This window comes from Echeneis naucrates, chromosome 22 (assembly GCF_900963305.1).
Source record: "Echeneis naucrates chromosome 22, fEcheNa1.1, whole genome shotgun sequence".
Classification (NCBI taxonomy): domain Eukaryota; kingdom Metazoa; phylum Chordata; class Actinopteri; order Carangiformes; family Echeneidae; genus Echeneis; species Echeneis naucrates.
The window spans coordinates 8,431,654-8,451,583 of NC_042532.1; the positions used below are offsets into that span (position 1 = coordinate 8,431,654).

The 19,930-nt window shown below is 39.3% G+C and overlaps 1 protein-coding gene across 4 annotated transcripts in view; it reads left to right on the top strand.

Moving 5' to 3' along the window:
• Positions 1-19,930, top strand: part of arhgef10 (Rho guanine nucleotide exchange factor (GEF) 10) — a 44,801-nt gene that overhangs the window by 17,780 nt on the left and 7,091 nt on the right. For 3 of the 4 annotated variants that reach the window (XM_029493632.1, XM_029493634.1, XM_029493635.1), the window contains 17 exons: positions 100-212; positions 326-403; positions 490-669; positions 1,498-1,614; positions 1,907-1,999; positions 2,505-2,675; positions 3,347-3,492; positions 4,111-4,295; positions 7,968-8,083; positions 9,291-9,418; positions 10,631-10,734; positions 11,016-11,137; positions 12,284-12,370; positions 13,081-13,307; positions 13,663-13,820; positions 16,857-16,999; positions 18,795-18,969. In XM_029493632.1, coding sequence (XP_029349492.1) covers positions 100-212; positions 326-403; positions 490-669; positions 1,498-1,614; positions 1,907-1,999; positions 2,505-2,675; positions 3,347-3,492; positions 4,111-4,295; positions 7,968-8,083; positions 9,291-9,418; positions 10,631-10,734; positions 11,016-11,137; positions 12,284-12,370; positions 13,081-13,307; positions 13,663-13,820; positions 16,857-16,999; positions 18,795-18,969 — 2,343 coding nt within the window. The remainder of the gene's footprint in view (positions 1-99; positions 213-325; positions 404-489; positions 670-1,497; positions 1,615-1,906; positions 2,000-2,504; positions 2,676-3,346; positions 3,493-4,110; positions 4,296-7,967; positions 8,084-9,290; positions 9,419-10,630; positions 10,735-11,015; positions 11,138-12,283; positions 12,371-13,080; positions 13,308-13,662; positions 13,821-16,856; positions 17,000-18,794; positions 18,970-19,930) is intronic. The other variant, XM_029493633.1, reaches the window with a different exon arrangement.

A 19,930-nucleotide genomic window follows, 5' to 3' on the forward strand; every position in this document is an offset into this window, starting at 1 on the left:
TAACTATTTTACTGAAGTCAAAACATTCAGGGCAGTATTTTTCTGTCCCATGAGCATGTCTGCTACAGGTTTACTTGTTCTGTCTTTTTCATGTTGTAGAGAGGAAGTCAGCCTGTTTTGAGGATGAGGAGTCTGAACTCTTCATTGAGGTGGACTGTTTCAATGTTGAGCCCGTTCTGTGTCCTGCACCTGAGGGTCTTTCACAGCAACAGGTGACGAATGTGCACTAAAACTCTCAATTTACATCTTTCCTGTGTGGATTGGGTGTTCAAGAAAATCACGGTGAATGTCCGAAGAGCAACGGTTTGCTATTTTACCTCTACAGCTGATGAGAAGATGTATTTTGGGATCAATACTGGAAAGTGAGAAGAACTATCTTGATGCACTGAAGAGGATACTAGAGGTGTGATAGTTCAACTGCAGTAAACATCAAATCCACTTTTATTTAAAGTGTTTTGTCATTAAAGGTCACATTATCTGCTTCATCAGCAATATGAGAAGCCCCTGTCCCAAATTGAGCCAAGGCTGCTGAGTGACAGGAAGCTGAAGATGACATTCTATCGTGTGCGTGAGATCCTGCAGTGCCACTTCCTGTTCCAGATTGCCCTGGCAAGCCGTGTGGCTGAATGGGACAGCCATGAGATGATTGGGGATGTCTTTGTGGCGTCGGTAAGGTTTAGTTTGGGTTAGGTTTCCCCTACTCTTTGGCTGCATAGTAACTCATTGGCAAGTATCTTCAAAACAAAAGACCTCGTGTCCCACAGTCCCAATTAACTTCCTTGTTTTTGTATGAAAATCGACCCCTGGCATGACAACAGAGGACCAGTGAGACCCATTTGAAGTCTGTTCACTGCCCTTTCTCACCTCCCAGTTCTCATCTCATTATAAAAAAGCACTCACACACTCAGAATATTTTGGGAATGGAATTTTCCTTGTAATTGTCTATATATACAATTAAATATAACAATATAAAGATAAACACGAGCAGTCAAAAGTTTGGACACACTTTCCTATTCATTTGAATGAGAAAGTGTGTCCAAACCTTTGACAGGTAGTGTACATGCATTTGAACTATTTAATCGGTAGACAATAGTTGAGGTTTTTGTCTTCATTTAGTGCATATTTTGACAAGACAAACAAAATAGACACTGTTCTTAATGACCCAACTGTAAAAGACAAATAACTGACAATCTCAGGGACTGATTTCAGCCCTGGTTCATTTGGCAACACCTGTAGTTACCGTTGGTAAAAGCAAAGGCAAATAATACTACAGGATGCAGGGTTGAGAAAGCAAACTAATCTTTGTGATGTCAGACTGATGGGCTTTTTTCAATTCTTTTTGGAAAAACTGTGATCTAATTGGTTTCAGCACAAAGAATAAGCAGGGCATGCTGATTCCTTATATCTTAAGATTTCCCTATATGTTGACAAAATCTAGATGCCCAATGTTTACTCATTCAATATCTGACAGAAGTGTATTAAATGCCCTTCTCACAGTTCTCCAAGTCTATGGTGCTGGATGCCTACAGTGAATATGTGAACAACTTCAGCAACGCAATGTCTGTGGTTAGGAAGACGTGCGCATCCAAACCTGGCTTCTTGGACTTCCTCAAGGTCTGACTGAGATGCACAGTTGCAAGTGACATGCAATTTAAAAACAGTAAAAATGAGTAACATTCTTGCAAAAGGGTGTAATTTACTTCTTTTTTTTTTCAGGAAGAGCCTGCATTTATTTATGTATTCATTAATTAATTTCAATGGCAGCTAACTGCATTAAATTCATTTTGATGACATAATTCCCTGACAAATACTCAAAGGCACACACATCTTATTCACACCTCTGTCTTCCTTGCCAGTCTTATGCCTTTTGAAGGCTTTAGACTCCTCACTGTCTACTCTTCTGCAGCATCGCCAGGAGACCAGCAGTGACAGGATGACTCTGTATGGCCTGATGATGAAACCAATCCAGAGATTCCCACAGTTCATTCTTCTCCTTCAGGTACAGTGCTTCCCACCCCTCCCTTTCAGTAAATGTAGTCAACATTGTGGTGTGTATATTCACCACCAGAGGGCGAGATATGGACACAAATCAAGGCATTTTGTTTTTCAAAGGGCTTACCTCAAGGGTAGGCAAGAAGAATGCTCTGAAGGGAAATGCTTTCCTCAGATCTCCTCTAAACTTGCTTCAGTTTGCTTTGGCATGTTTACTTTGCTTGTGTGTCTTGCAGAAACCATGTATAAAAAGCATTTCAACAACTACATATATCTTGGCTTCATGACACCTGGAATTATAATCTATGTTAATCTATTATGAAATCCTAATCTGTCATTTTGATATGGATGTAGATGTATACATGAGAAAGAGAAAGCATGGAGAGGTTCAAGTGCGATATTAGTTCCTTCAAAGACATAAATGAATTGTCCTATTCCTCAGTGTGGATAATCAACAAATGATCGACTTTGTTTGTTTGTTGGGTTGTTGCTTCTTTGTGAATCCTCATCAGGACATGCTGAAGAACACACCAGTGGGTCATCCAGACCGTCTGCCCCTTCAGATGGCCTTGACTGAACTGGAAACGCTGGCAGAGAAGCTCAATGAAAAGAAGAGGGAAGCTGACCAGCGTTGTGAGATTCGTCACATAGCAAAGGCCATGAACGAACGCTACCTCAACAAGGTCTGTCTGTTTCTCCTGTGGTTGCTTATATACTGATTTGTATCATATAGCAGTTGTTAGTTTGAGTTACTTTCCCTGATTCATGAAGAGTGTTTGTTGTTGTTGTTTTACTTTAATTGTGTACATTGTTACATTCTGGTTAAGACTGGTTGGAGCTGATGATGCACTCATTGGTCAGTCAGCATGCAATTTTTTAGCTGATGTTTGACTCTTTAAGCATACGCTGTGGCATTCCCCTCTGCCCCAGTGTGGGCGGCCATTGGACACTTAAACTTCACATATTTTACCAGCTATTCTCCTGACTGAATACCATATTTTTAGTACATTGCTTAGCACAAGGGCCCACAACATCAGTGTTCCCAAGGTGTAATTATTTGCCTATCTGCAGCCACCCACTCTGGCACCTATGTAGGAAGATGTGTTTACAGGATAACCCACATGTCTCTTATAACCTTTAATTGTTTCAAGTCACCATTGATAGCCATGTATTAAATGTTGTTGCCCAAAATTGGTGGTTTCACAGTAGAGAGTGCCAGGAAACATGGAGAATAAAAGAGCAAAATGAAACAGATTGAATTTTCTGAATGGTTTACATTCCTTCTCTGAGCTTGGTATTCAACTAAAACGTATAACAAAAGGATAACGCTAAGTTTTAAACTCTATCCTTTTAGCTTCTGAGTAATGGCAGCCGGTACCTGATTCGCTCAGATGACATGATAGAGACGGTCTACAATGAGCGTGGTGAAATCATCAAAACCAAGGAGCGACGCCTTTTCCTGCTCAATGATGTTCTCATGTGTGCCACACCCAATATTCGGTAGGAGTACACAAACCACAAACCAGACCTGTGCTTAATTTCTCCTCTAAATTGTACCTTCTCTTGTCCTTGGGTGCAATATCCTGTAATCTCTTAACCATTTTACAATTTTAGAAAGTAATTGCTATCTGTTTATTTTTGCTTTCATTGCAAATATCTCTGAGGCTACTATAAGGAAATATCTAATATCTATAGGAATTCAACAGAAATCCATGTTTAAGTGAACCAAACTATAATGAAATTCTAAATTGTATGTCCTTTGGATGACCTTTGATCACACTGAGTTTCTGGGACCCATGTGTACCCACTGTCTTTTTACAGAGTGATGGAGAGCCCTGTTGTTGTATGTAGTCATATGTCACCACATACTACATACTGCCTATTCTAGACAGTAACATGTATATCCTCCTATCTTTCATACATATCATCCATAGACTTCAACCGCTGATGCTAATGTTGACCGTTCTCATTTTCTACCTTCAGCATTTGTTGGTCTTGTATATCTCTTCTTCTCACACACTGCAGGAGACACAAAGATTCCCCACAAAAAAGGTGTCTGCTCTACAAACCATTGCCATTTTGACGCATATGACCCATGTTTCTTTCTGGCCACTCCAGATGTCAGGATGGCAGCGGGAGCGGGAATGGAAATACTCCACTGGACCAGAAGTTCCTTCTTAAGTGGAGTGTGCCTCTGAGCTTTGCCGAGGTGGTCGAGTTTGGATCCAGCGAGGACATGGCAGACAACAGCCGCTATCCAGCAGCGCATTCTGGAGAGAAGGTGGTCATCAACGCTAAGCCAAGTATGAACAGCATTTTCACATTCTGTTGTTTTTAAGTAAGCTGTCTACCAAGTACTATCTATTTATGCCCCTTTCCAACACTGCAGCTAAAAGGTCTTTTTGGAAAGGGGACAGAGTTTAATTAGTTGGGTTAACCAATTGCTTGAGGAATAACTCCTGTGTAGACCATGTAGATTTGAGACTTTGGATTTGGACTGCTGTTTATTCCTCTCACATTTCTCTAGTTATTTGAAAATTGATTTAAACATTCGGTAATAGATAAATTGGACAATTTCAATAAATCGGTAGCACTCATCTTCCACATATACAGCATACACACATGGTTGCTTCTTGCTGGACATTTACAGACAATTCTAAAATGGTTTCCCTGCTGCATAGACCTTCCAGGCACCGACTGTATTTCTTTCCTTTGCAATTCTCTGATCTGCTGGCTGCCAAGTACACTGATTTCAGTCTTTCCACTGGATTCTCCCCTGTCACAGACAGCTGCTCAGCCACTTTGAAAGGCCCAGATCAGACAAACAAGAGGCATATCGAGAGTATATGATTATGTGGTCACAGCACTGCAGTTTTTATTCTAGGACCTAGATCTTTCTGTGTATGTGTTTGTACCAAGCTAATGGTAGTGCTCATTTCTGTACTGGTAAGTGTTTTTGTACTGTTAGTGGGCTGGAATTACTACTGTACCATTGACCTCACCCACTCTCTCTCATTCTCTCTTACTCTAATTGTCCTTCTTTCTCTGATCTATCTGTAATTCAGTTACATAAGGCTCAGTCCCTTGCTGCTAGATGTCAGATTTATCTCACAACACTTCCTGTAATGTTTTTGTCAGTCTTGTAGCATGCAGTCCACCAGCTGTTTAACTACCAAAAGATTATGGCACAGTAATAGCCAGGATATAGTTCAGTCGAAATGCACAGAATAACAGGAATAACTATAGAGCAAATTAAGTGGGGCAATGTCCATGTTGTTTTATTGGTTCCCTCTGCTGCGTGAAGTTGTTCTGCAGATGGCACCATGGGAAGTAGATGCACCATATGGGCCCTTTGCACAAACACACACATACACCATTCTGCCACCCAACTTCAGCCTCCTGTGTTGATTTGAATTTTCACACTATTCTCTTCATAAGCAGTCTTAAAATACTTTACCCCTTTTTATCTACCGTTTATATTCTTTTCTGTATACCTCCACTGAAGCAACAATTTGTGCTTCTCCTTTGGACTAATCTCCTAACAGGGTTTCTTTCTGCCTCTGACGATTTCTGAGCTGAGTTGTATGAACTGTCCAGACATTGAGTGTATGTAACAGATGGCCCAGACAGGCCTGAGTAAATAGTCTGGCTCTAAGGTTTTCCTAAAGTTGTAACTGACATACAAGTTCACAACTTAATCTCAATGCAGTATGATGGTATGTATGTGCAGTCTACCCTTAAAGGCCAGATGTTGGCCATACTGTATTGTTTTTTTTCTTTCAAATATCATTTGAATTTTCAACTCAAGCTTGTAGATGTTTTGAGACATGGATTGACTATAGGCCTTCAAAAAGAGCTGTTGATTCCCTTGGCAATAACATTAACCTTCACTTGGTTCTCTCTGTACCCCTATATGTGTGTCTTTGGAGAAGTGAGTCTGCGTGTGCTTGTGCGTCTGTGTGTCCTTGTATGTGAGTTAGTGAAAGATAGCACAAGCATACGTGAGTAAATTGTCCTGGAATTTTTCACAAGTGGTAACTTTTGTTTCTCAGTCTACTGTTCAGCCAGTCTGCTGAATGTCAACGAAAAGAGTATTAAATATGATGTCATCTGTGTGTGTCTCTTTGCTCAGTCAGTCTCCCCTCTATGAGGCCTAGCAATCAGACCAGCACATGGACTGATCACTCAGTTATGTTTTCCTGTTGTTCTCACAGCAAGTGTGTAATTTGTAAAAAATATTGTTTGTTTTGTGGTAGTGCATAATTGCTGTGATGACTGGTCTGCTTCGGAAGATGCTCTCAGTCCTGTTTTATAAAAAAAAAAAAAAAAACTCTTGGCAATTGGCATGCTCACAAAGAGCTATTCAGGAAGTTGGATCCATTTTAAAACGTGTTGCATAGTGCCAGTCTAGTCTGTGGGAATGGTCAATCCAGTGAAGGCACATTTTTATTCTTCTTGACATCTATTTTTTCTGCAATTTGTATGATGACAGTTCCACTTTCTTTTGATGTACATTTATAAAGAACGAAGGAGGAAATATACTGCCAGACGCCTTCCTTGCATAAAGGGAGACAGAGAGACTGATATTAATATACAGTGTAATGCAGAAATTATATTCATTTTGGATTAAACTACAATCAAACACAGAGGTATTATTGGGTAATATTGCTGAGTCATGAAAATGGCCAGTTCTTGAGACAAGGTAATGATTTCAGATGAATGGAAGCCCAAGTTTGTTGGATTATTTGATCTTTTAGCAGCTTAAGCGAATAAACACATATAACAACCTGCACATGTGTTGAAGGCTGACTATGAGTTCGTTCAGTACATTAATAAAATTAAGTAAGAGTTTATTGACCACGAAAACATCAGAGAAACTCAAATCCATAGCCACTACAACAAGCCTGCTGTGTAGTGTGTCTGCGTTGGTGTGTAGGAGTACCTGCACATGTGCAAGGCCAGCAGAGAAATTTTCAGTCTGTCAGTAGCCTCTTGTGTACAAACTCGCAGGGAAACCTCTCAGCCGTTCTCCTGGAGACCACCTATCAATGTGTTACTGGGGTAAAGTTCCCCCTGAATGCCCAGTCAGTGAGACCTTCAGGAGAAGACTGGACTGGGTTGCCATGGCATTGAAGCACCAGACAGACATAGGGACTATTGTAGAAAAAGATGAGGAGGAGGAAGTGAAGGAAGGAAAATAGAGAAGCAGAAGCAAACCAAACTGAAGGTCCCAAAGACTGAAATGCAAGTTTTTGTTCCTCCTGCACACTCAATAAGATTAATATTAATACAAGAGATTTTTGATGAAGTCATCAAATGCAATAGTCCTTTCTGAACAAAGCGTTTTTTTCCTTTTGATAAAGGGAATGCTCAAAATCATTGGAGTTTTCTAACAACACAATGATGAGTAGCTTTAATATTTTGAACATTTGGGCAAAAATGAAAGGGTGGACAGTGGGTGCACAAATGAAGAGCCAAATGACAATATGCACTGATATATAAAAACAAACACATTCTTTAGTGCGTGGCCTCTGAAAGCTACACATCGAAAAATGGTGTTCTTACAGTATGAACAAGTGGCTGACTGGTGAAAAGCCCTGCCAAGTTTGCAGAGCTGTTACAATTCCTGTGAGAAACTGACTGATTCCCCTTTATTGATCTTTGTCTTCATTACTCCAGTTTAAAGTGTTGGTGACAGCAGCTTTTTAGGTTTTAGTTCAATATCCTTGCTATCTGTTGGTTTTGTGTGTTTTTCTTTGTCTCTCACATAAGGATGTTTCTTTTTATGCAGTCTCATAGTCAATGCAACCTATTGGCTGCAAAGGTGGCTATAACAAACCACTTTAACACCAGTAAATAAATACCTGATAAAATTAGCTTTAATATTCAAATTGAACCTTTATTTCGTGAACAACTTGCACAGCTTGGCAAAGAGACTGTTTTGTCTAGATATGTTGGCTTTATGTGTTGTGCAGACAAGCTGTACATGGGCCCGGGTCAGCTCTACCAAGATCTGCAGAACTTGATATATGACCTAAGCCTGGTCAACCAGATCTCCATGATGATCAGCAGCCTCAAAGGAAACTATAAGGTACTGTACAACCACTCTTAAGAAGTATAGTCACATCAGTTGAAATCAATACATTTTGTTTTTTATTAGCCATGAAGAACAGAAAGTTTGACTAAAAATGCACATAAAAATACAATTTCCCTAATATTTAATCCAGATAACTGGGAAAGAGAATGAGTATCACAAAGACAAAGCATGAATCATAATTTATCATAATTTATTATGACTAATTGAGTGCTTGGCATTTATGATATTTTAACTAAGTAGGAGGTCTTGGGAGTAGTTACAGGGTCTGTTTATAGTTTAAGAAGCATTACAAAAATTGTCTGAGACAAATATTTCTCCAGTGTACCTCTGATTTTTAAAAATCACATTCACTTTTTCCCCCCAGATGTCCAAAAAGGCTGGGCTTTTATGTAGGCACATAATGTTAAAGATACAAGGGAAACCAATTTGTCTTGTGGATTCTCTTAAGTCCTGATTTGCACCATTCTCTCCTGTCCTATAGTATCATGTGGCCACACACACAAAACTGCCTCTGGTGCTGGGTTGGAGGTTTAGTTTGCAGAGCGCAGCAAGTGTGTGGAGCTCTGTTTGTGCTGTGTTGGTAGATCAGTCAGAAGTAGAGTGGGAGGCACAATAACAATGAAGTTCTCAGAGACATGTGTCCAAGAGATTGCAGGAGAGACCAAAGAGGGGTTGGGAGGGCAGGTCTGAGAAAAACTGAGATATTTGAGCTGTACAATTATACCAAGCATTTTTGCAACATTGAAATGATACTAACACTGTTTTTATGTAAATGTGTGTATGCTGAAAAATTTTCATGAAGGCCATGGTCCCCATTCCTTCCTCCTGCAAAGAGACTCTTCATACTTTCCGTGTTTGTCAGTCTTCAACTGTGCCAACTGGGTATATTTGGGGCTGTGTGTTAATGGGAGAACATGGGAGGAGTGTGTAAAAACCTTCCCACCCCATTTGTAAGTTGTATCTTTGCACCTCTGTACATATAGTCCTGTATAATGCAGTGTAACAAGACAACACAAACGATAGCTTCAGAAATCAATTAAAGCTCAGAAGAATATATAATTTTCTGTCAAAGTTGCCATCTAATGTTACTTTGTCTAAACATTGTATTGATGCTAAAATCTTCCAAGTCCAAGTAATTACTCAGTTACATATTGTACTTATCGCTTTTCTTTTTATATCTCACCAAAATTCATGTGTACAGAATGTAAACCCCACAGTGGCCCAGGACTGGGTGTCAGGTCTCCAGAGGCTGATACTGAAGAAGGAGGAGGAGATCAGGGCAGCTGACCGGTGTAGGATCCAACTCCAGTTGCCTGGCAAACAAGACAAGTCTGTTCCTCACACTCATAAATACACGTATTCATATTTTATTGCTATTTCATACATAGAACACTGTAATCAGTCTCAAAATCACTCGTTTCAGCCTTGTCATGTTCTTTTGCGCTTTCCCTTCTTTACTTTATCCCTCATCCCTGCTGTATTTAGCAGGTGAGATTATCCATGGGTTTGTTTGGAATTGCAGTTGTCTCTCCTTTATTCCTCCCCTGATACCTCAATTGCAAAACACAGCACTTCTCTTCATCAGTCAGTGACAGGGTTAGGACAGATATATTTAAAACGGAACCCTATCTTACACACATACATAGGAAAAACAAAACAAGAGTGGCGTGTGTAGATGTTGGCCATCATATTTTTGTCACCTTAGATCAGTCGACTGGCCAGGCTCATTCGATCCCTCCCCTGTAATTCAACTCAACTGAACAATTTTTCATTTTTTTACTGTAAGAGATGCTAATGTTGTCACCAGAAATATTCAAACATTAATATGAATGCTTAGAGAAAGGTACGTGATAATTCCGGGCCTCTGGTCTCCAAAGTCTTCACACAGCTCACACAACATGAATCATTCAGTACGGTACGGCTTAAATCTCTGATGTTTGCATCACAAGAACAATGTCAACTTCATTTAACTCACTCTGCAATGTGAAACTTTTTTAGGGCGCTGTGTCCTGATGCCTATAAAGTGCAATTCAACCTTCAAATTTTTCTGACTTCAAAATACCATAAAGACTTTAAAACAGAAGACCACCACCACATGGTACTTTGTTGACTATAATGTCAATTTTAGGAAATGTTAATTTAAAGTAGAGGAAGAAAAAACATTAAACATACATAGATATCAACAATACCAGTCCTTCTCAAACCTTTATTATTTCTTGAAACACTTTAAGCCCAAAACAATTACACTTTAGGCCTCTACAGGAGTTTCTGCTAAAAAAGTAGCAGTGTTCCTTTAGCTTTTTGTTCTTTGTTCCTTGTCTCTGAATCATACTTAATCTTATTTCATGATTTTATTGATGACTATCTTGATTTTATATGAGCTTTATCTAATTTTATGACTGCTTTTATCTTATTTTGAGACTGACCTTTGTGGCACAGTTTTTGGATGTGAAAATAAACTGAAACTGAAATGATTTAACGCTATCTAAAACTAAAATGTTTTTAACCATCATTTATGGCTTTGTTTTGTCATCTTTTCAGCAGGTCTGGTAAACCCACTTACTTCAGTGCAGTGTTCAATACTCTCAGCCCAGCTATCAAACAGTCATGGATCAGTAACTTGCAGATGGCTAAACTGGCTCTAGGTACTGTACACCGCATGGCCATATGCATTCACTGTCTGGGTCCATTTTTGATTGTATGTGTGTGTCCATTTTTATTGTATATATTCATCTCTTCAGTCAGCTGTTGTGTTGCCTATCAATTATGACCAAATCTGATGAGAAAATGAAAGCAAATATGTTAACAATTTTAAAGTCAATCATTTTAGTTTAGCAGTGTGACTCTGGGATTCTTCCCCTTTGAAAACAGATAACTTAACTTGGAATCACTCACTGCATTTATTTGTGTGTGTTTTACTTACTAGAAGAGGACAATCTGCAAGGCTGGTTCTTTGCAGAGGATGATGCAAATCAGATCAAAAAGCAGAAACACCCTCTGCTTCTTCGACAAATGCCTGTGGTCATGTCAAAATTGCAGGAGTTCAAGGTAAGGTATTTTAATGTTGTCTGACTTGAAATGAGTGCCAGTATTTTAGTTTCTGTGCAATTGATTTTTCAAAAATGTAATTGGAGTTTTATGCCCATCAGCACTGAGTGAACTTTGGGAAACAAAAGGCTATATTTATGTGGAGTTATTAAGAGTGTTGTTAACCATGCCAGAGTCATGAATTCAGTAAGTGTCTTCCAATCGAGAGAGAGATACCTGGCCTGTTCTCCTAAGGTAATGTAATGACTGAAGTGAGACATGAGGTTCCTGTAAATGAACTGACACAGATATGCAGTTGTAAAATTGTGATAGCATATGATTTGTTCATTTATCAAGATATTAACACAATGGGAGCCCCCTTCCGAATGGAAATGTAATTGATTTAGTATAGTCAACTCTGTGTGGGCAGCACTGTGCTAACACTCAATATTTTATGGTAAACTTTTAAAGATCACATTTTTGTATGCATCTTTTGGAATAATCTGTCAGATGTCAGACTCTGTCCTGAATATAGGGTAGCAGTACACAGAGAATGCTCTTCCCTTTCCCTTTGTGGCCAGTTATGTCAGTTGGTTAGACTGTGTTGCAAAAGCATCAGTTTTCATTGCATTTTTGCAACACACCAATTCTGGAAGCTCAACCTATGAAGAGAATCAAACGCCAAATAAATTAGAGGTCTTTCTAAGTTACAGAAATTCTGAGCACATTTTTCCTTCCCATTTAATGGAGTTGTAACTCTAGTATTGACAGTGGCCCTATCACTATAATTGCAAATGTCACCATTGGTCAGCAGAATGTAAAATGACAATATTATAGGTTTTGCATTAATCTTTTCTGTAGATAAGGGTACAGTTGGAGTGTGGTGGTAATATCACCAAGGTCGTGGGTTTCATTCGGCGTATCAGACACTGCATTTAAAAGGAAAAGCGTTTGCTTATGACGATTTTGACGTAGGTCTTTAATTCACACTAAAACCAGTTTGAGGTCTTATTGAATTGTTTCTAACTCATCTAGTCTGAAAAAATTGTTTATGACATTTGTATACATGTAGATGTGTTGATGTTGGATGTTCAGTTTTATCTTCAATTTATCTTGTCCGTACACCATGACATGACTATCTTTTTTCACCCTCCTGTTATTTGGCAGATCGAGTGTGCAGTTCATAACCCAGAGCCCCATATCAACACGGAGAGCACAGCAGACACTCCTGTTGTGGGCCATGGATGTGTCTGGGTAAGCCTTTTTTTTTTTTTTTTCTTCCCCCCTTCATCTCCTGAAAAGGAGCGAATTTACTTGCATCTGAACAATTACAAAAAACTGTACAAACTTTATTTAAAGTGAGTCTCTACAATAATGTGCCTCTCTTCAGTGTGAACTAAATTTGTTATGCTCCTGGGACACATTAATGGCTTTGAAATCTGAGTCTTGGACTATGGTATTTAAGTATTTTGAGAACTCTTATTTTTGGCAGGCAGCTGGTTTTGCCTATAATGTCAAGGTTGAGCAGATGGTATATTTTGGCTGTTTATGAATACGTCTAATGTCCCCTGAGAAACACATTGAAACACACATTGTTTCATCAGTTAAATTTTTCTCAGAATGACTCTAACCATCATAATCACTGGCAGTGCTGCCCTTTGTCCAACACAGAAAACCTTAGATGTGTTAATGGTATAAAACATCTCTCTAGTTGGTTATTTTCATGGTGAGGTAAAAGATTCTGAAAGAGATGTTTGAATTGTTAAATGCAGCTTAGTTTTAACATAACTGAATGGCTGAGGAGTTAAATAGTTTTTCTTTTGAATTGGCTTCTCCAGCCTTAGCTTTGATGTGAACCGTGAAGGAGCTTTTGTGCTTTTGTATAATTCAATCCACATCATTGGATTTAATCATCCTTAAAACAGCAAAATATGATATTCCACCCTTTGTTAATTTATCTCCAGGTTGCAAGTTGCACTAATCAGATGGGCCAGATCGCCATCGTGGCCATGCAGAACTCCAGCCCAAAGGTGACTGAGTGTTTCAATGTGGAGTCACGTATCCTCTGCATGGCCTACATCCCAGCTGAGCAACACTCGGAAAATGGAGAGCTTGTCTCTGAGAACAACCATGTCCCACCGGTGAAAGCCAATGATACTCCCAGTGTTTGTCTGGGCATGGAGGAGGGCAGGTAAATGTCAATGGCTTCTTATTAAAGAACAGGGAGCTCTTCCCAGACTTTTCATTCTCTTTAGTATATCAGTAATAGTATCAGTTGTCTTGACTATTGCACTAACCTTAGTAGTAGTAGTAGCATCATTGCTGTGTTTCTGTATCTACGGTATACACGAGGTCAGTCCTTGAAATCACGTCGTAATAATAATAATAATATAAATCAACTCAATTTAGGCTAAAAAGCTTCCAAACTACACTATTAAAATGTTTTAGGGGTATTATTTACTTCCCTTTTTCAGCTAATAAAGCAGGTTAAGCCAAACAAGTAACTGTCAACAATTTTGTACTTTCTTATCTCCTTCCCTGTTCAGCATCATTGTGTATAAGAGCAGCCAACGAACCAAAAAAGTGCGTCTGCAGCATTTCTTCACACCAGACAAGTCCACTGTCACCAGTCTGGTCTATATGAAACGCTCTCTGTACGCCGGCCTGGTCAGTGGCTCTGTGGCAATCTACTCCAGATCACAAGGTGTGTGTGTGTGTGTGTGTGTGTGTGTGTGTGTGTGTGTGTGTGTGTGTGTGTGTGGGTGTGTGTGTGTGTGTGTGTGTGTGTGTGTCAAATTGTGTATTTTTGTGTTGTCAAAATTCTTTTTAATAGCTATAATTTGGACAATTATGAGGTTTAATTACTGTTATTGTGTAAAAGAGAAGTGTATTCATGGAGTAAATTTTTTCAGTGTGCAGGCTGACAGTGGTCTACAGTAGCCCTCAATTTTGTAACTTGAACCATAATTGGCCATGCATATGAATTAGTGTGCTCTGGCTGATTGAATGACCTTATCCAACTTTAACACACTTCTGCTGACAGAACTCGCTGAAAGAAACATGACTTTTTACTGCTAAATGCTTTGCAAACCAAAATTCATAGGTGCGTATATTGACACAAATAAACATTTGGCATAAACATGTGTTTTAACTGCTATTTACTAAAACTCATTTGTTCACAGTGAAGTTGAATGTCAGGGGTCTCCTCTGCTGTGTGTTGAGGTTCTATTTCCATTTGCTCTGTTGTCTGGGAGAAGCCAATCTGTTAGTGATGACATATTTAGTGTTTTCCCTCTCAGAAGTGCACAGATGTAGCAGAGGAAAGGATATGAGCTGCCCTCTTCCAGCACCCTCTCCCTCACATTATTTTTGTTCCATCACATGTTGGCTTCCATATTGTTTACAGAGGTTCTCCAAGCCTCTTCCTCATTCTGTCTATCTGTGTCTCTCTGCCTGGTGTTTTTGTCAGTATAACACTGTGCAGGTAAGGATAGGTTAATGTTTTGTAACATGAGGAAATAGAATCTTTGTAATTCTTGGCTGTCAAACATAAGTATCGGTTTCATTATCCACCTTTGCTAAATGCATTTTCACCCATAGTTTCTCTCCATCCTTTCATATGATTCAAATTAAATTTCCCACCTCTCTGAGAAATAACTTTGAAGTTTCCTCTGTGGAGTTCTAGTTTTGTTGTTTTTCTAATGTTGGTCTGCAAGGCTTTTATGTCCCAGAGCAAGAGAGTGAAATGGAAACAGAAAGATTATGGATAACGGCCTGAGGACAGAAAAACGAGAGGAAATCTATTTTCACCCCTCCCACTTTGAAGTTACAGTTTGTTTGGAAGGAACACGCACCATATATGCAACCATTTAGGAATGTTTTCTGGGCCACTTGTTACATCTTGTTTTGCTCAATGTCTTTTTTGCCCCACATCAGTTATTAGACCAGTGCCTCCATTGTTGGTGTGATTGAATGTTCCAGCAAAAGCTGCTTTTCATCAGTCATCACCACTAGTGTGTCAAATTGATACCCAAAAGTAACTCCTGCCCCCTAAAGTTGGATGTATATGATATACACCCTTCAACCTAACCCTCTGTCACTGTGACATGATGGTTGATGCTAAACTCATCCTAGATAGTTTGGTGCACTCCGTGCTTGTTGAAATACTGCTCAAGTAGTTTATCACATTGCTCTGTCTGTAGTCTATTTGTTATTTAAATAGACCTGTGGTTTATATAGCTGAGGGGAAAGGCAGCAGAACTAGGAGGAATAACCCCCACAGTAAACAGTGATGGGACATCAAAAACAGAGACACAATGAGTCTATGACTGTAAGCTTTCAGTGCTGAGTAATCCTGCGTAGAAATGCTGCTCTGTTGATGAGGCAGTATTTCTGAAGCTGGACAGTCAGACTCATTCTCCAGAGCCTGCTTATTTCCTCCTTGACTGACTGTGTGAGAGATGGAGGAAGAAGGAGGCAATGATTCGGCAAAGGTCACGTCACAGACTAGGAGTCAGAACATGAACTCTATTCTATTGTAAAGAGACCTCTACTTTTCATTGTTGTTTGTTACAGAGCTGTCAATGTAAAAACTAAATTATGAGCTTGTTTAATCAGCTTTGATTGCCTTGTTCATGTGCTACTGTCCATGAATATACACACACACGGGATGAGAAGTTTGTTGTAGCTGATACTGACATGAAGGAATCTTACACTAAGAAGTGAGAGATGTGGGCAGACTCACCACAGTAGAGACCACTTACATAAGCCTTAAAGTTGGCTTTCCCTTTTTTATTTATTTATCATTTTCCTCATGTGCATTCACCTACACGTTATGATTATTACACAAACACTCACAGGGAACTGCTAGAATTTTAATCCCACCCAGTTCCCCAGACTGTCAAGTCATTGCTGTACCTCGAAAAGAGTATCTCACTGCATGGCACTTCTCTCTTGGCCACCTTTGTGCCTTCTCTTAAACAAGCAAAATTGTCAAGGCTTAGATTAGCTAAAGGAATGTGGTATCGCAAGGAAATTAGCTTCGTATTCAGCGCAGGGTGCAGCGACCTAAAAGTATCATAAAAAAAATTACACTTGCACTTTACCATAGTATGTTTCCATTTTGCAAATATATTTTCTTTGGAACCAACCGATATATCTGCTTCTGAGAAAGCAAATTCTAAATGAAGCAAATTTAATTGCTAAAGTTGCAGAAATGTAACGTGTTGGTATTTATAAAGAGAGGGCATTAGGTTCTTCATTGCAGCAGAGCTGGCACTGTATGTGCCCAAGCACATGGAGAACAGAGTGTGTAGGAGGTGTGTGTGGGATCGAGCTCAGCTCTGACTAAAGCTTCACAGCCCATCTATATTCATAGTGAAGGCTGTGGAAAGCATCAATGGCCACTTCACCATCATTAGCAGAGTTATAAATGCAGATAATCATTACAGAAGGCTTTTATAAAAACAAAGAGTCTTCTATGACTCACACCGCTTTAATCATTATATGAAAAGTTTGTTAGGGGTTAACAGAGTGTTATGGCACTAACAGAATAAATGAACAGTTCTGTTACGGTTGTTTTGCTTTTTTTTTTTTTTTTTTTTCCCCTCTACTGATTAATTATATGAACATTTGGTTCTTAAATGTGCAAACACACACATTAATAATGTGGTGAAATACAATTTCTTATTGTTTGAGTACTGGAATGTTTCATGTGCTGATATTGTGTTTGTTTTTATAGATGGTTTGTGGAGCTGCGACAAGCCCAGAGTGCTGAAGCTGGGTGTCCTCCCAGTTAAGGCCATGCTGGCAGTGAAGGATCACCTTTGGGCTTCATCGGGTGGACAGATCTTCATCATCAGCACCAACACACATTCTGTGGAGGTATACAACACAACTCTGATATTGTTATTACTGTTGATGCATGCCATGTCTGTAAGTGTGTAAGTGTGTGTGTGTGTGTGTGTGTGTACTATACTTAACCCCTTTTTTTTTTTTTATGTGTCTGTCTCAGTCTGCTTGTGTGCATCATGCAGGAAAGAAGCTCTTGTGAAAACGATGATTAACATGTTAATCATTGCAAATCGTCTGCTCATATCAGTGGTATTATCTGTGGCTCTTTAGATAACAAGTCAGACCAGGAAAAGAAAGGCACAGTTTTGTTTATTATAATGAGTGCATCCAGAGTACATGTGATTCAGTGGGTAAAAGATGAAGATGTGATTTATTCACTAGTAGGTGTACTTATCAAATGAGGTCACACAAGTATAAAGGGCATGTAGTAGATGAGGATATCTAATTTCCCTTCCCACTGTTCCTCTCTCCATATTCTGGAATATGGGTAGTATTCCCTTTGTGTGTGTTCCCGCCTGGTTTAAGAAATGGAAGCACCTGCCATGGTTCCAGGAATAGCAGCGATCCTCTGACACCCACTCACTCATAATCTGTTTAGCCTCATTAAGCTCATTATGTTGGACCACCTGCTTGTCTCGCTCTCTTTTCTTCATTGAAGACTTGCATTAAATCCACAATGTGGACTGGAAGTCAAGCAAATGAGACAATCTGAGACAGAGGAAATCGTGGTTAGACAGATATAAAACAGAATATTCCATTCATTCAACTTCTACCACTTATCCGTTTCCACGTTGTGGGAGATGCTGAAGCCAATCCCATCTGACATTTGGGTACACGGCGGGGTACACCATGGATAGGTCACCAGTCCATTGCAGGGCCAACACACAGAGACAGACAGAGACCAACAACCACTCACACTCAGACCTACGGGCAATTTTGGGGTCACCAATTAATCTCAACATGCTTGTATTTGGACAGTGGGAGGAAACCAGAGTACCAAGGGGAAACCTGCACAGGGAGAACATGGAAACTCCACACAGAAAGGCCCCAGGCCGGGAACCAAACCCTTGACCTTCTTGTTTGTGGGGCAACAACACTAACCCCTATGCTGCCATGCTGCCCCTGAATAGTACAGGGTACAAGTCCTTAATAATTTTAATGAAAGGTAGATCAAATGTAAGTTACAAGGGGGAGAAACCATCAAAAAGATAAGATATTGCCTTTATTTTTCCTGCTACTTCATTGTCAGATTTTATCAGCACATTGCACTGACACACTTGTGAATGAACTCTCCTTTGCCAAATATATCACTGCCTACACATCAGGCATTGTGTGCTGAGATTATGTAACTCGTGGAGATGGAAAAGCCTAGTTTATTGGTTTCCCAAGCGCAGAATTAAATATTGTATGATGCGTTTGTTAGATTAATTCTAATTCAAAATAATGAATGAACAGAAAACCATCATAAACTTTTGATATAATTAGGAAAAAGTTTATGAATTAAATTTAATTTGAGATTTACTAAATATTACCCAATACAACCTACTGTTGTTTCCTGTTTATATTACTCTTCAGTCTCATTATATCCAGAAATTGACTCACCCCCAAATCTGTAGTTTGTAATCACATGCAGACAACATGTGATGGCCAAAAGGCTCCATGCTAATTGCCATTTACTGTCAGATTTTTCACATTGTTAAACCAACCTATCTTGAAAATGTGTCGATGTTAATGCTAATGATAAGCTTGTACTTTAGAGCAGCGATTATATAGACTCTATATCTTGCTTAAGTCCCTCTCACTTTCTCTTTCCTTTCTCACCCAGAGGCAGTTGGAAGCCCATCAGGAAGAGGGCATGGTTGTGTCCCACATGGTGGTGGCTGGTGTTGGTACCTGGATCGCATTCAGCTCTGGGTCCACACTCCGACTTTTCCATACAGAGACCCTGGAGCACCTGCAGGACATCAACATTGCTACACCTGTCCATAACACACTTCCTGGTAAGGAATCACCTTCTTTTAGAGTGTAAAGGCCAATCTGAGTTAATAAATATAAGAATAAATAAGAGAAAAGATTATTTTTTTTGCACTTCTAGTTATATTTGAATTCAGCAAACATTAGGCTCCCTTTGGCACTCATTCAGCAGACAATGAATTTAATTATGATTTATTTGATGAAAATGTAATCTGGCCAAGGTTTTCTATTTTGCCAATGAATAAATTTGTAAGTTTGATTTGTAGGCAATTATTAGTAAATCACAATTTGGCAGTTCAAATATTCACTGTCACAGACAAAATAAAGTCAACCTATGCTGCTAAATCACAAAATTTTAATCTGAGTAGCATCTCATCATTTCACTGGAAAGGCTTAAAAGGCTGCATGAAACACATTCACACGTACGCCTATTAAATGAAAATATGTGAATGTAAGAATACTCTTCTATATGTTGGCCCTGTGATCAAACCAGTCCATGACTTTAACAATTAAGTGGTTGAAAATAACATGAATTAAGAATATGGATTTAAGTTTCATTGCCTGTAGGTGGTGCTGATGTCAAGATTTGCATTAGATGTTACTTTTCTTGCCTGTCGGAGGCAGTTTTGAGATGGAGACATTTTCCGATGAACTGATGCTGACGTTATTGTTGATTCTACAGGCACAGTGTACTGTTTTCTTACCTTGTCCTTGGGCAGCATACAGTCCCAAGGTTTAAGATTCAGTCAAAGCAATTGTGTGGTCTTGAGCATGTTTACCGCTTCATCCACCACTGTCTGTTTACTTAGCTTTCCCATGAATGTCACTTAGTAATATGATCTGATCCTCACAGAGACTGAAACCTCTTAATGAGTGTCTCTTTGACAAAGAACAGCAAAGCATACTTCCTTTCCTTTAAATATCTTTTTTTGTGATCATTTACTATACTTATTCAAATACTGACTTGCATGCACAGTTGGTGTTGCA